The 14,692-nt window shown below is 37.0% G+C and overlaps 1 protein-coding gene across 1 annotated transcript; it reads left to right on the top strand.

Moving 5' to 3' along the window:
- Window positions 1-1,933: 1,933 nt before the first annotated feature.
- Window positions 1,934-14,391, top strand: tmem30b (transmembrane protein 30B). Its single transcript, XM_041240509.1, has 8 exons — window positions 1,934-2,060; window positions 4,907-5,118; window positions 5,583-5,690; window positions 6,083-6,190; window positions 8,264-8,354; window positions 10,875-11,018; window positions 11,596-11,799; window positions 12,093-14,391. The coding sequence occupies exons 2-8, from the start codon at window positions 4,933-4,935 to the stop codon at window positions 12,275-12,277; spliced, it is 1,026 nt and encodes a 341-aa protein (XP_041096443.1). The 5' UTR covers window positions 1,934-2,060; window positions 4,907-4,932; the 3' UTR covers window positions 12,278-14,391.
- The last annotated feature ends 301 nt before the right edge of the window (window positions 14,392-14,692 follow it).

The following is a 14,692-nucleotide window of genomic DNA, read 5'->3' as shown; positions in this document are numbered from 1 at the left end:
CACTTGGATGGAAACCATTCACCAAAAGTGACAGCAACCCTTGAACACCCATTCTCCTACAGAAGATCATCCTCATGGTTTGTAGATATTTCTTACACCTAAGCAATACCCTCGTTTTCCATTAGAAAGTGTGAAGAAGCAATAACAAATCCTATGCCAAAATGAACCAAACCTGGTAACATATTTCTATGACTTCATATTTCCCCAAGATAGTTAGCTAAATATTAAAACAGTTCATAAAATAAAGTGAACCAACTGGGACATGGGGAGGGGAAACAAAAAAGACCCTATCATTTTAGATTTTGAAGGCTGGTTTGTGTTAGCTGGGTAGAGTCAGATGGCTGACAATGCCCTTGATTTACATCAGGCAGGGCTTCATTGTTTAATCAGTGGCTGTTAAAATCCTTTTACGGGACTCATCAGATACAAGCCATGGTGGACACCTGTTTCCAGCTATGTTTTTGTCCCAAACATTTTCAAATGGGTCAGTTGTGCTCCAATCTCAAGTATTCATTTATGGCGATACTGTTTCTAGTGACATGGTTCATCTTACATCCCCTCGGACCTAAAGACAGCATATCCACAATCAGCGGCTCTACACTGTATTTCATATACATTTTGGCAACAAAAACAATTAAATTAAAAAAGCAAAACAGTCAACTAAAAGTGAAGTGGTTAAGCTAGTGTATACAGAAGGATTAGTATAATAACCTTGTCTGGTTTTATCCATTTCTCAGAGCCCCTGGAAATATCCATTCATTCACTCACTGAGAAGTAAAAACAGAATCACATTTACTGTACATCAACCGCATCATGCCCGGTTACAAAATACAATTATCAGTTAAGCGTGCTACACTAATCCGCTAACAGCTTTTATTAAAAGTATGCAAATCACCCGGTTTGCGCAGCCGTGTTTCGTTTTTTTTTTTTTATGTAACCAACCTCTCGTCCTGCTTCATTGTCAGAGACTAGTGAAAGAAACCCCCAAATAACAGAATGCGATTGTTCAAGCCATCTGCCACAGTACTAGTATTGCTAACAATACAGATGTTAGTGCAAACGTACAAGCACGTAAACATACCTAACGTTACTGTTAGTTCCGACCATGCATCAATTCTGCTATACTGTGCTATCTCGGGTCTACTTTTGGGGACATGACTTATGTCTGCTAGCACATGTATTTTGTAATACTAGTGCAAAAGCAAATTGAGATTTAATAAAACCCACACTACAATAAAGGATCAAATTACCCAAACTGATAGTATTGGAGAGCATATACTTATATATAACAGTATGTAGTAGAGACGCGTGCGATGCAAAATTCACAACACGCATCTCGGACACCATTGCGAGTAACAACAACGCACAATGGCATATATAGCTAATATTAACCGGGCTTTAAACACATTCGATTACAACAAAAACGCACACACTATTAATCGTTTTGAGATATATATATTTCTCTGTTTTCAAATCTGAACACTGTAAATAAGATTACCTTGGAAAGATCCCGCACTGATCTGAAATAAACACACAAAGAAAAACCTCCAGCCGAACCTGCCAGCTGCGTGGTTCCGCCTCTGGCTCGATCCTATTGGTGCATTCGGCAGCCCAGCGAAGCCGACGCTAGCGTCTATTGGTTGCAGTAGCGGTCGTTCAATCCGAAGAGGAAGCTCTTGCCCACCAAGTACGCGGATTCACAAAAGGCACGTGTGCGCGCACGGACGCGCGCACGGGCTAGCGCGTACTCGTTTTACAGTGTTTGCATAAACATAGATTAAAACTCCACCAAATAATGAATTATTAACTGGTCCGTATGAAATATACGCAATGACACGATGTAAAAAAAAAAAGGTAAAAGATAAATATATAGATTTAAAAAAAAATAACAACAGACACGGTCCTGTCCTCTGACGTCATTTTCCGAGGCACGCCATCAGGAAGTTCAGGTGTTTCGTTCAGGTAACTTCTTGTTAGCGCTGAAAAATTATTTGGACGTTTTTAGACGGTTCGCTGAAATCTGCTTGTTTCTGTAGCCCGTGGCTGTAATTTATAATAAGGTAAGTACTTTATAACTTGTTAGTTAATTTAATTGGTTGGGGTGGCATGCTGGAGATCGCTGCCGAAGTTACTGCGTCTATCTCGCAGTAGGTGGCAGTCAGTGCTGCCACTGTGTGTGGTCAAAATAGTTGATTTATACGGAATAAACGGTTCATATCAAAGTATTAGCGAATGATGTGCATACATGTTACTGTGCTGTTCGAGAACCAGACGGAATGTTCTTGCCGCCAGCCGTTTTTCTAGTCTGGTTCTGTACAGTGTCTGATACATACTGGGACAGCAGGAGACACCATTGCAACGATAAGGACATGCACCCGGTGACCTATTAACCAAGCTAATTACGCCAATGTTAAGTTTACATCTTACTTTTGAAACGCAGTGAGTCAATGTTACAGAACTAGCAAAAAAAAAAAAAAAAAAAAAAAAAAAAAAAAGGTGCATGTAGGCGATTCGAAATATCTCATATCTATATCTCTCTATGTATCTATATTTTGAAACTCACCAGTTTTATTTTTTGAAGTACATTTTTTTTTTTTTTTTTTTTTTTTTACCATACGCGCTTTGCATTATGTCATCGAGGTATTATTGATTGTTTTTTTAAGAAGTGACAACAGCCAAGATCAGGCATTGCAGCCCAGGGGTGCATTTATATAAGGTATGTTTCGTGGGTAAACCCCAAGTCTTCCAAGGTTTGGAAGTGACACTCTGTTTTACATCATCAGCTTTGTTAGAAACCCATGGAATATTATTGTAGAACAAGTGGAGCTCACAAAACGAGGAAAGACCTCATAGGCTGTAGAATACTACTACAGCACTGGATTAGACTCAGTAAATATTGATTTAAAATTGTAAACATTACAACAAAAACATTGAAAAGGCAATTGAAGAGTGAGACCAAGCGAAGAAATAGGAAACGAATGACCTGTTTGTTCTGTTATTATGACAACACAGATTGAGTATTGGGTCTCATGCTAGTTTGTCCATTGTTAACAAACATAAGCCATCATTCATCATAGACTGCTGAAAAATTCCTCCCCTTCTTCCATTGCAAATCAGCACAGGTCATACTGTTCACCTGCTGCTCATCCTTGCATCGTCATTTTTTTTTAACCCTTAAGTATTTGCACAGACAGTTTGTACCTCTACAGTTTAATACAGAAAGCATTTTCAGAATACCTAACCAAGGACTGGGGAATCTGCACTGGGGTCAGTAGGGCTCTCTGAATTGCAATGAGGTAATCTGTCCCCGTTCAGTTTTCTTCCCAAACCCTCAAGTGCTGACCAGCCAATCCAGTTTAGCAACACAGGAAAAACAGGTTTCAAACCACATCACTTCCATTACTCAGGCTGCCCTGCAAGCATTGGTGCCTTTTACACGGGACCTGTACATTTCTTAGCCTCTCGGAAACTAAGCAAATGAGTCTCTAGGCATCAATATGAATACTTGAATTCATGTTTGTGTTTCTTATACAATATGAAAAGCAGCTACGAATCAAGTGTTCAGACTTGAATCTAGTTTTGCACTGAGTTTTAGTCATGGCAGTGTCCGGATATTGGAAAGGTTAATTAAAGTTCAGTGTGTCAGTGTTTTCTATGTTTTTAAATGTTTAATTGCTCTTTTACTGTCTGAAATGGCACTTGAATTATTTATGATTCATCCATGAATTTGGTAACACTGCTGCTGCATACTGAAGTAGTTCTGCCTTTGTTCGTAATAGAGAATTTACTAAAGAAATATGATTTGAGAACTCAGTTTGAGAACCAATGGTCTAGATTGACTTTGTATGATGCTTAATAAAATCAAATGATAATCTAACGACAGACTAGTTTAAGAAAAACGATAAGAAATAAACCAACTATAAAAGCACACTTGCTGTTTATTCAAAAGTCATGTGGTGAACTACAGTGATACTAAAGGCATTAGTTTGATACCTTATCAATATGCAAAACAATTGTTACACTCCTACTCATAACAAAATCAATTTAACTAATTCTACACAACTAGAGCCACTCCTACTAAAAGTATTTCCCATGCTTTTCCTATAGTTATACTATGCATTTACCAGAGTTTACCATGTTTTGACATGTTTTGTAATATGCTTTATCATACCCCACTGGGCTTTACAATGATTACCTGTACTTTGCCATCCCTTCACTCTACTTTATTAAACTTTGCTTTTACTTTGAGAAACTTTTATAAGAGACATGCGGTAATAAACAAAACAAACATCTATAAATACAATAGTATGTGCGACACAAGCTTGTGCAAAAACAACATTTTGTAAAATTGCCTTCAAAGTGTACACAGTGGAAAATGCAAGACAATACAATAGCATAGCCCTTTAACTTGCATTGCATAAAACAAATGCATAAGTAAACTAATTCCTAGTTTTCTCATTTGTCTGTAGTCAAGTATAAGCTAATTTTTACATTAAGTGCCCCTGCTAGCGATACATGACCTACCACTTCACAACCAATACTCATACTCACCAATGCTCTATCCACTTCAGATTTTAATCACCAATTCAGTCACCCAGGGATGCTTTGTGCTTCTATTTCCAAGATAAAAAGCCATAGGTTATTATTCCAGCAGAATTTCCCATTTTAAATTTAGCTGTACTGGTGCAGACATGAAAAAAAAAAAAAAAATCCTTCACTTTGAGGTAATGTACATTTGCTGCATAAAGTTGTGGAAGCAACACCTTTGCAGTGCACAGAAAAAAAAAACCCAAAACATTAATTTTAAAATGCATATTTTGGAGTTAATAAATATTAAAAATCCAGTCCCCCTGATAAAGTAACTTACACTGTTTCTATTGCTTGATCTTTGATTATTATATTTCAGAACTTCAGTCCACCCAGGGTTTTGAAATGGGGAAAGGGGATGCCAAAGTTGGTAAACCTGATAACACAGCATTTACCCAGCAGAGATTGCCTGCATGGCAGCCCATCCTGTCTGCTGGGATTGTGTTGCCCCTGTTCGTCGTTATTGGATTTACCTTTATTGGGATTGGAATCGGTCTTTTCATCACCTCCAAAAATGTTCAAGAGATTGAGGTACGACTCAACGCTTGAGACTGACTGGTTTCTATCATGTGGGGTTATGAACTGCTTTTAGCATTACTTGGCCTTCGTGATTGTTTAGCTTCTCATTCAAAATGTGGACCCTTTTCACTGCTATTGCTCTGACACAGCCGGTATAAAGAACATAATAATGCTTTGAATTTGCATCTTCTGCAAATCTTTTACAATAGACTCCTAGCCTGCTATTGACCAGCTGGATTACACTTCGTTATAATCTGATAAACTGTTAATATTTAATGCAGTGTGCGATTGAGGACCTTCTGTATATGTGTTTTGTACCAACATTTCATGTTTGAAACTGAAAAGATGAACTTTAGAAACGGTGGAAAATATAACCAAAAAGTTAAACCTGTATTTTTTGCATAACATTTTGAAAAAAAACAATGAAACCTCAAAACAATTTAGTGTTGGAAATGTTTTAATCTATTCTTTTACAGCTGGATTATACAGGTGACCAGCAGGGGTCCCCATGCGCTGGCTGCACCACTAATGCGACAGCAAATTGCAAGTGTACATTGCCCTTCAAGATAGAAAATACATTTCAGGTACTATAGATTTGATGCATTTTTTGTGTAATATTGAATTTTTTTTATTTTTTTAAAGCTATATATATATATATATATATATATATATATATATATATATAAACAAATATATATATATATATATATATATATATATATATATATATATATATATATGTAGAGATAGATAGATATAGACACATCTCAACACTGTAACATATTACATTTAATACAATCAGAAGTAGTAAAGTAATTGGTTATTATTGGTTGATCAGAATATACTGGAAACGTAGCCCCCATTACAAATTAAGCATTGCTTGGCAGTTTACATACTATAAAACAAGAAAAGTTAGAGAGCAAGAAATCTCTGTTTTAAAATGATATACATTTATTTTCTTCTTTTTTGTTTTCAGGGACCTGTTTTCATGTACTATGGCTTAACAAATTACTACCAGAACTATCGAAAGTATGGAATTTCCCGGGATGACGACCAACTGTTCGGAAATGTCGACAGTCTAAAGGTTTGAGCGCAATTCCAATCTTCTTTGAGAGGTCTCAAAAAAACTATTGTTCAGTGGGGTCCAGTGTAGGCAAAGCACACCCATCTTGCTAAAATAAAGTTAATGGGTCTATTTGATCAAAAGGGGGTGTAGACTTGGGAGTTTATCCATATGTTTGCTGCTTCTCTCAGACACATCCCAGCATCTAACTCCTGTTCCACGTCCCTGAAAGAAGGTTCAGTGATAGAAGCGTGTGAGTGTTGCATATAACATTAGCACCATAGTCACAAAACTAATTTAAAGGGCTTTCCAACAAAATTTATTGATACAAGTCATTTACTTGCAAAACTAGAAATAAGTAACCCAGTGCACTACAGGGACTCCCATGTGCACGTAATTAGTTTCTTTTGTAGCGACAAGGTAATAGAAGTAAAACGAATGTGAGGAATCACAAGTCAAATGAGGCCTCTCATTTCACTTGCTTCCTATTTGAATGGCAAATGGTTTTGGAGCATTGCAAGACTACATCTCCCCTTTCTCAATGCACCTGCCGAGATAAAATCGATCTTCATGTGGGTATAACATGTTGCAGCCTGCTAATGAGGACAGTATCTCCTAATAAATGTGTAAAACATATTTTACAAATAAAGTTTGTTCTGGGATAATTGTATTATATATGCATCTGTAAGCAATCAGGATTTGTCAGCACTGTATCTGAAAATAATATACAACATTGACAAACTTTTTTATGATCTGATATCCTTTCCAAAATAGAAATCTCTGTAAATTAGTTTCAGCTGTTTTCTATTAAATTATTGTGATCATTTAAAACAGGGGTGTCCAATCACAGTCCTGGAGGGCCATTCCATTCCAGGTTTAATGGATAAAATGATATAATTAACTAATTCACAGTCTAGGTGGAGGTTTAATTAGATCAATTAAGCAATTTAGAACTGGGTTGGAACAAAGACCAGGAGTGGAAGGGACAACTTTGGGCACCTCTGATTTAATGTGTGGTTTTTAAATGCTTCAAGAAAGATTTTAATAGAGCCATGCAAAATGGCCATGTATGCTGCAAATACTTATCATATTACAAAATACAAGTTTCATATCTATCTGCGTCTAGAGCAGGGCTACTCAACCCTGGTCCTGGAGGACCACTGTCCCTCCTGGTTTGTGTTTTAACTGTACCCTAAAATACTTTATTGGACTAATTAAGAGCTTATTAGAAGCTTAATTGGTCCAATCAATCAATTTAGTATACAGTTAGAACAAAAATCAGGACCAGGGTTGAGTAGCCCTGGTCTAGAGCTATGTGAATTATGACTACAGTACATGCAAAATATTCAATTTCTGTATTCATTGGTTGACTGACTGTGTTCCATGATGCCCCTTATATTTCCATGACATTTCCATGTATTCCATATTTGTATTTGCAGCAGAGAACAAAGAAAACCTTGCACATAAGGACAACAATGTATAACCCTGTACTCGGTGTGTTAAAAATATGTTTATTTGATAGGGGTCTATTCTGTTGATCCACAGCTATGGCCAAAAGTTTTGCATCATCTAGAATTTTAGGATAGAGACATTTAAAAAAAAAAAAAAAAAAAAAAAAAAAAAAAAAAAAGCATATGAACTTAAGATTGTGTAATCAAAGAAAGTGCAAAATGATGTTGCAGAAGCCGTCAATTGTCAGTTTTTTGTTAAGTGCATGGAAAACTGCAAAGCTGTATGTAATTCAATATGTTAGCGTAACATTATTCAGCAGGTTTCATTTGACTTCCATGAAGCAGCATGTGATAATTCTATAGGGAGGGTGTAAAACTTTTTAACAAGTTATTTCATGGATTTTCATAACCTTGGCCCTATTATTAATTTAACGGTGTTGTTTTTAGATCGATTGAATGTCTAACATCCTCATTATCATTTTTTTTTGGAATTCTGCATAATTGCTTCCCGTCTGTGCGTGCACTCCCTGCAAACCCCACTGTTCTGGGCTCTATCCATTTGTTTCTTGGATGTTCCTACAGCATGAGATAGCAAGGCACCACTCTGTATTAATTATTGCTCATATGTTTCTTTCTCTTGTAGAGTCCAGCAAATTCTTGTACTCCATACCAGATGGCTGCAAACCAGATGCCAATCGCTCCCTGTGGAGCTATTGCAAACAGTCTTTTTAATGGTGAGTTTTGATTTGTTTGAGAAAATCAACTGAAACTATGTGTAGATAAACAGTTGTATTGATAATCTGTAATTTAGCTGTATAAATGTTCCAGTTAATTAACTTTCAGCAACTTCAACTTTTTATTTCTGTAGCGTTTGTAATTAAAATATCCCAAAATGAATTATATACAAACAAACACAAAAACTAAGCAAAGAAACAAAAAGAAAGAAAACTTTACAAACAAGAGTAGGCCATTCAGCCCATCTTGCTCGTTTGGTCGTTAGTAACTTCTTGATCCCAGAATCTCATCAAGCAGCTTCTTGAAGGATCCCAGGGTGTCCACTTCAACAACATTCCTGGGGAGTTGGTTCCAGACTCCCTGAATTCTCAAATTTTCTGTTCTGAATGCCCCTTTATCTAATCTCCACTTGTCCCCTGGTCCTTGTTTCGTTTTTCAGGTTGAAAAAGTCCCCTGGGTCGACATTGTCAATACCTTTTTTAGAATTTTGAATGCTTGAATCAGATCGCCGCATAGTCTTCTTTTTTCAAGACTGAATAAATAAAAAAAAAATTAGCCTGTCTGCATATGACATGCCTTTAAAACCTGGGATAATTCTGGTCGCTCTTCTTTGCACTCTTTCTAGAGCAGCAATATCTTTTTTTGTAGCAAGGTGATCAGAACTGAACACAGTATTCTAGATGAGGTCTTACTAATGCATTGTACAGTTTTAACATTACTTCCCTTGATTTAAATTCATCACTTTTCTCTATATATCCGAGCATTTTGTTGGCCTTTTTGTTATAACTTTCGCACATTGTCTAGATCAGGGGTCCTGGAGAGCCACTTCTTAATCCATGTGCATGCATTTCCTTCAATCCTTACTGTGTTCAGTTTGTGAATTAATCTTTTATGCAGGACTTCTCATGTGCTTTGCAATTATCCATTGTCTGTTGCATCCTCAAAAAAATCAAGCAGGTTAGTTAGACATGATCTCCCTTTCCTAAAACCATGCTGACTGTCACCCAGGATACTATTACCAAATAGGTAATTTTCCATTTTGGTTTCCATAAGTTTACATATAATAGAATCAGGCTTATTGGTCTGTAGTTACGTGGTTCGGTTTTGTCTCCCTTTTTGTGGGTCGGTATTCCGTTTGCAATTTTCCAGTCTGTCGGTACAACCCCTGTCTCAAGAGACTGTTGCATGATCTTGGTTAGCGGTTTGTAAATTTCTTTAATTTCATAGTACTATTGGGAGGATCTCATCCGGCCCAGGGGATTTGTTTATTTTAAGAGCTCCTAGTCCCTTTAACACATCTGCCTCTGTTATGCTAAAGTTGTTTAAAACTGGATAGGAAGAGGTTGACGTGGGGTATGTTGTCCATATCCTTGTGAGGCGTGTGAGTACAAATGGATTTTCCAGACAGTGATTTACGTGTAACAATTAAAATTTTATTTAATATTACACGAGAAAAAAAGAAAAATAATAAAAAAGGATGTGAGGGAGGGAGTGCGGGAGTAATCAAAAACAAAGGAACGGGAGCCTCTTAGTCCTCGTCGCGTTCTGCTTTAATCCAAAAAAATAAAACAAAAGGAATAAAAACAGAAAAGAACCAGTTAGTAAAGCCCCCGTTCGTGACACAGTCCACAACAACCAAGTCCTCCTCCAGCCTGTTTCTCCCCGCCTCTATTCCTTAGGACCAACCCCGAACACAGTAGCACGTTCCCTTTAGTATGCAAACCCCGCCCCGGTAGTCAGTGGATCACCAATCCCAAACTGACAGGTATCCTTAATTTCACTTGACTCCAGTGGCTGGAATTTACATACTCGTACTTCCGCCCCTCACCAAGGTGCCGCCCCTTAAAAAGATGACTTTTGTCATGGTCACAAGACCTTGGTAAGGGAAATCCCGAGTTGGTTTGATGCCTTCTACTGTTGGGAGGCTGAATTGCAGACCGAAACCCCTTTGACTCATCACAATCCTCCTTTGTAAAAACTTGTGAAAAGTAATCATTTAACATATTTGCTGTTTTTTTCTTTTCATCTATGATTTTGCCATTTGTATCTCATACATTTTACTTCCTCTTTGAATGTTCTTTTGCTGTTCTAATATTGGAAAAATCTTTTGGAATTGGTTTTACCCCCTTTGGCAATGTTTGGCCTTTCTAAGATCTTTTGGGCACCAGTGATAATATTACTAGTCCTAATAAGAGGTAAGAGAATTGAATTTGGCACCCCTTTCAGTCTTATAGAAACAGTCACAGGTGCAAATCGTTTTTAAAATTGATGCTAAATTATCAAACCTCCCCCCCCCCCCATCCCCTGTCACAACCTCCCACACGACACAAACCTCTCCTGTGTGGTGTGGGTGGGTCATGCGAGTTGTCCAGACCCAATGAGAAACTATCATCATGTAAAAAACAAAATTAAACAATCTCGCTAGCGCCAGAATTTTATGTTGCTGGCGCTATATGAAGTACCAAATGTGCACCCCTGCAGTCCCTAGTCACTGTTATTCTTTTTCCTTCTCTTTTCAGACACCTTCAGACTGTTTTATCAGGTTAATGGGGTCTACACTGAAGTGTTGTTGGATGGCGATGGAATCTCATGGTGGACAGATTACAATGTGAAATTCAGAAACCCACCAGAAATAAATGGAAGTTTGAAAAATGCATTTGAAGGTATTTCTTTCATCAGGTTGAATTCACATACATGCTAGACTAAGCCAGGATGCTTAAGAAATCAAGAATCCCAATCAGTTTGTAAGTCGTAAAGAATAAAGGGATGCTTTTATACCATCTACATACAGATCTATTTATTGATAATTTTAATATCCTGTTATCTGTGTGATCTATCTTTCTGTAATGCTGTTTTTACCAGGGTAACTAATTTAAATTTCATCTACTGGGTGTTCTTCTGAAGACTTTAATGCTGAACTTTGGTTGCTTAGTTATATTTCCAGTCCCCTCTGAAGCTTTTGGTCTATTTAGAGATGTATTGTATTATGTATCCCTTTAACCTCCAACCATTTGACACAGTAGTATGTGTAGAATCTAGCAACAGTAATGAAATAATTTATTCACACAGCTTTCCGCATCTGCTTGCCACACTAAATGTACTAGTGATGGATAGTATGCATTGGTTACAGAGAACTGCCTGCAGTTTTGAAAGCAGACATTTCTGATGCAGTAGTAGTACACAAACATATTTTTTATTTCATTGAATTTTTTTAATGTTTTTAATGCCTTTGTTTTAAAGGAACAGTGAAGCCGTTGAACTGGCCCAAGCCTGTTTATGAGCTGAGCACCAACCCCAACAACAATGGATTTATTAATCAGGACTTTCTGGTGTGGATGAGAATTGCAGCTCTGCCGAACTTTAGGAAACTCTACCGTCGGATATCGGAGGGAAACTGGTCTCGAAGCTTGCCTGCTGGAAACTACAGCCTTGAAATAACCTACAGTATCCTTTGCAGTACCAAGATGGGTGGGGATCCTATCTAGTAGGATTTCAAAGCCTTGGGAGTAGCTTTTATTATTATTTGAAGCCTTGCTTAACATGGCTGGCAGCGTGACTTGACTGCTTGTAATTATACTCCCATTCACAGCTAAGCAAAACATAATAGTAAAATTCCTTATAATAGCTCGGGCTGCAACAACCAGTCGACCTTCTAACGTGGTTAGTTTTAAAAATAAATAAATAAATAAATAAATGCTTTCATTAAAGTGATTATTCCTTGACCACTGTTTCCCCAGATTATCCAGTGCTTGATTTTCAAGGAAAAAAGAAAGTGGTTTTCAGCACTGTGACTTGGATGGGGGGGAAGAACAACTTCCTGGGAATCGCCTACTTGGTTTTTGGGAGTCTCTGCATTGTCATGGCTCTCATAATGCTTATTGTATATGCAAAATATCAGGTCCAGATAGACCGTGATATGTGAGCTCCATCTCCTGCATTTACTCACATGAGGAGGATTACTTTTTGTCTTGGATAATGGCTTTACTCACCTGTGAAAGCTGCTGGACTGAACCTATATTGCTTGGATTAGTTGAATAAGTGTGGCTAGTTTGAAACCGGTACCTCACGTCAGGCTCATGATGTAAAAATCTAAGGAGGGTTATGTTGAGAAATGAGTAAAACTCGCACTGCACTTTTTATTTGTTCACAACAGCGTCAGAATATTATCTATCAAATCACATTTAGCGATGTTGTTTAAACACTACAACTGCATTAGGTTATTATAAATAATTATTGTACTACATTAAGAAAAATTGGGCCCTGTTCACAAAACTTGCATCCCTTTCGCTTGTAAGTGTGTGTCTGCTTTCTATCAGGGTTAAGAAACATTCAAATCATCAAAACATTCTATAAATAAAATGTGCTAAAGTTTTGCCTTAATCAGGAGTTGATTGGCTCAACATATACCCCACCAGGATACCCCACAGTGGCATTTTACAGTAGTCGGGAATGCACCTGGATTGCATCAAGAACCTTTTTATTACAGGTAATCCAAGGATAATCATGGATAGGTGGTTGATACAATCCACAGTCATTTCACAGGGCAATAAATCAGATGTGGTTTATCAAGGTGGGGTATAGTATCAAAACAACAGCTGTCACAATGGGCTTGCAGTGAATCTTGCACAATGGTGTGTTTTATTTATTTTTTAAATCTCAGTTTAATTGCACCTTTAGATCTGATTGCACAGAAAACTTAAGAGAAAGAACATAGTGGTTTATCATCTCTGTGCTTATTGTAATTTACGTGAACAAAAAAGTTAACTCAGTTCATGTAAAATTCATAAAAATAATTTTGATCGAAATCCTGACAATTATACATGTCCAAATTATTTATTGTGGTACTTGAGAAACAGGCATTTTAGAATATTTATTTATTCCTTGCATGTTACTGATTAAGGGGGCTAACCGGGTAGAAGCTCCAACCTTTATAACCGTACAGTGAAAACCACAATCTGATTGCGTTTGATAATTCATTAAATTACAAAAAAGTAGCAGGTTTAGAATTGACAACAAAGGAAATGCGATTTCTACAGAATGCAGTAATTAATTTACAATTGGGAATTGTTACGTGATTTACACTGTATTCATCTTTATCTGTAAATGTGAAATATGCTAAGAGAGTTGTTCTATTTTTCTACAGCAACTGATGGTGCGGGGTGCGTCTGGCATTGTTTAAAAAGGTTGGGGTTCTGCTTGTCTTTCTGTGTCTTATTTTCATTGTATGTGGAAGGTTTGCAGATATTGGGGTTAGGCATTGGACTGATCTGAGCCCTTAGTTAGGAAATAATCGTCTGTTACAAGGTTTTGCACTGATATAACTGGTCTAACAAAAAAAAAAAAAAAAAACTGAAACTGTACACTTCAAGAAAAAGCTAAACAAACACGCCCACATAATAAACACAAAACCTGGATTTAATTTTCTGATTCGTACTGCTGTGGCAGGGCAGCAGGAACAATAGGTGAAATGTAAAATAGGGTATTTTTTGATTTCTACTGTTAGACGGTTCAGTTTTTAAAAATAAATGTCAAACTAGGACTATACTAAAAATCATAGTCCCTTTTATATTTTTTCTTAGGAAATACAATATAGTGGGCTTTTTATAAAGTGAATTAAATGGGGAAACCAAAAACTTTTTGAAAATGTGTATGAACGTAAATATTTTTTTTCATTCATGAGGCTCAAAATTGGTTCAATAGGATATTCATAGAGAATTGCTTGGTCTCCTTGTAACACTGGTCTAGTACTTGACTAGCTCTCTGTTTACACTGAACAGGATACTTATTGTGCCTTTTGTGTTTTCTGAAATAGCACAGTTCAATAATGTTCTTGTTTTTATTTTGTGGATTTTTTAAAATAAGATATGCTGCTGTACAGTACACTTTAAAAAAAAAAAGTCACACTTTGCACCTTTTTTAAGCTAAACTATGTACTGTAAGGGATCTGGGTTTTGGACTGTACTGTTTTATGTGCCTTTGTTTTAAACATTATGACTGTGATCTGCAGCCAACTAAATAAAACAATACCTTCACTAATGTAACTTGTCTTTTATTTTGCAAAAATCATGGATTTGCACCATCTGAATAAGTAGCCACCATGCTGAATCTACTGCTTGAATGTCAGCTTCATCCCAATTGAGGGACTAACTTTGACAGAGGCCAGGTGCAACGATATCCTCAAATTCACTAATGGCCAACAAGGATTGGTTTCAAGAGACTCAGTTGGCCATTATGGAGAACATCATCAATAACATTATGATGACCAGTGATGACGTCATAATCGTCAATTTAGAAACTGGCTGTGCACAGGGTCCTTTGTATAACGAGGATGCTAGGA

The sequence above is a fragment of the Polyodon spathula genome, unplaced genomic scaffold, assembly GCF_017654505.1.
Source record: "Polyodon spathula isolate WHYD16114869_AA unplaced genomic scaffold, ASM1765450v1 scaffolds_610, whole genome shotgun sequence".
NCBI classification, from domain to species: Eukaryota; Metazoa; Chordata; class Actinopteri; order Acipenseriformes; family Polyodontidae; genus Polyodon; species Polyodon spathula.
This window is presented reverse-complemented; position numbering and strand designations above follow the sequence as displayed.

Bases quoted from the DNA above. Each gene is read 5' to 3' on its own strand.
- tmem30b (XM_041240509.1), top strand. From the start codon at position 4,933: ATGGGGAAAGGGGATGCCAAAGTTGGTAAACCTGATAACACAGCATTT. The intron at 8,355-10,874 runs GTGAGTTTTGAT...TTCTCTTTTCAG, and splicing joins TGCAAACAGTCTTTTTAATG to ACACCTTCAGACTGTTTTAT. The intron at 11,019-11,595 runs GTATTTCTTTCA...TTTGTTTTAAAG, and splicing joins TTTGAAAAATGCATTTGAAG to GAACAGTGAAGCCGTTGAAC.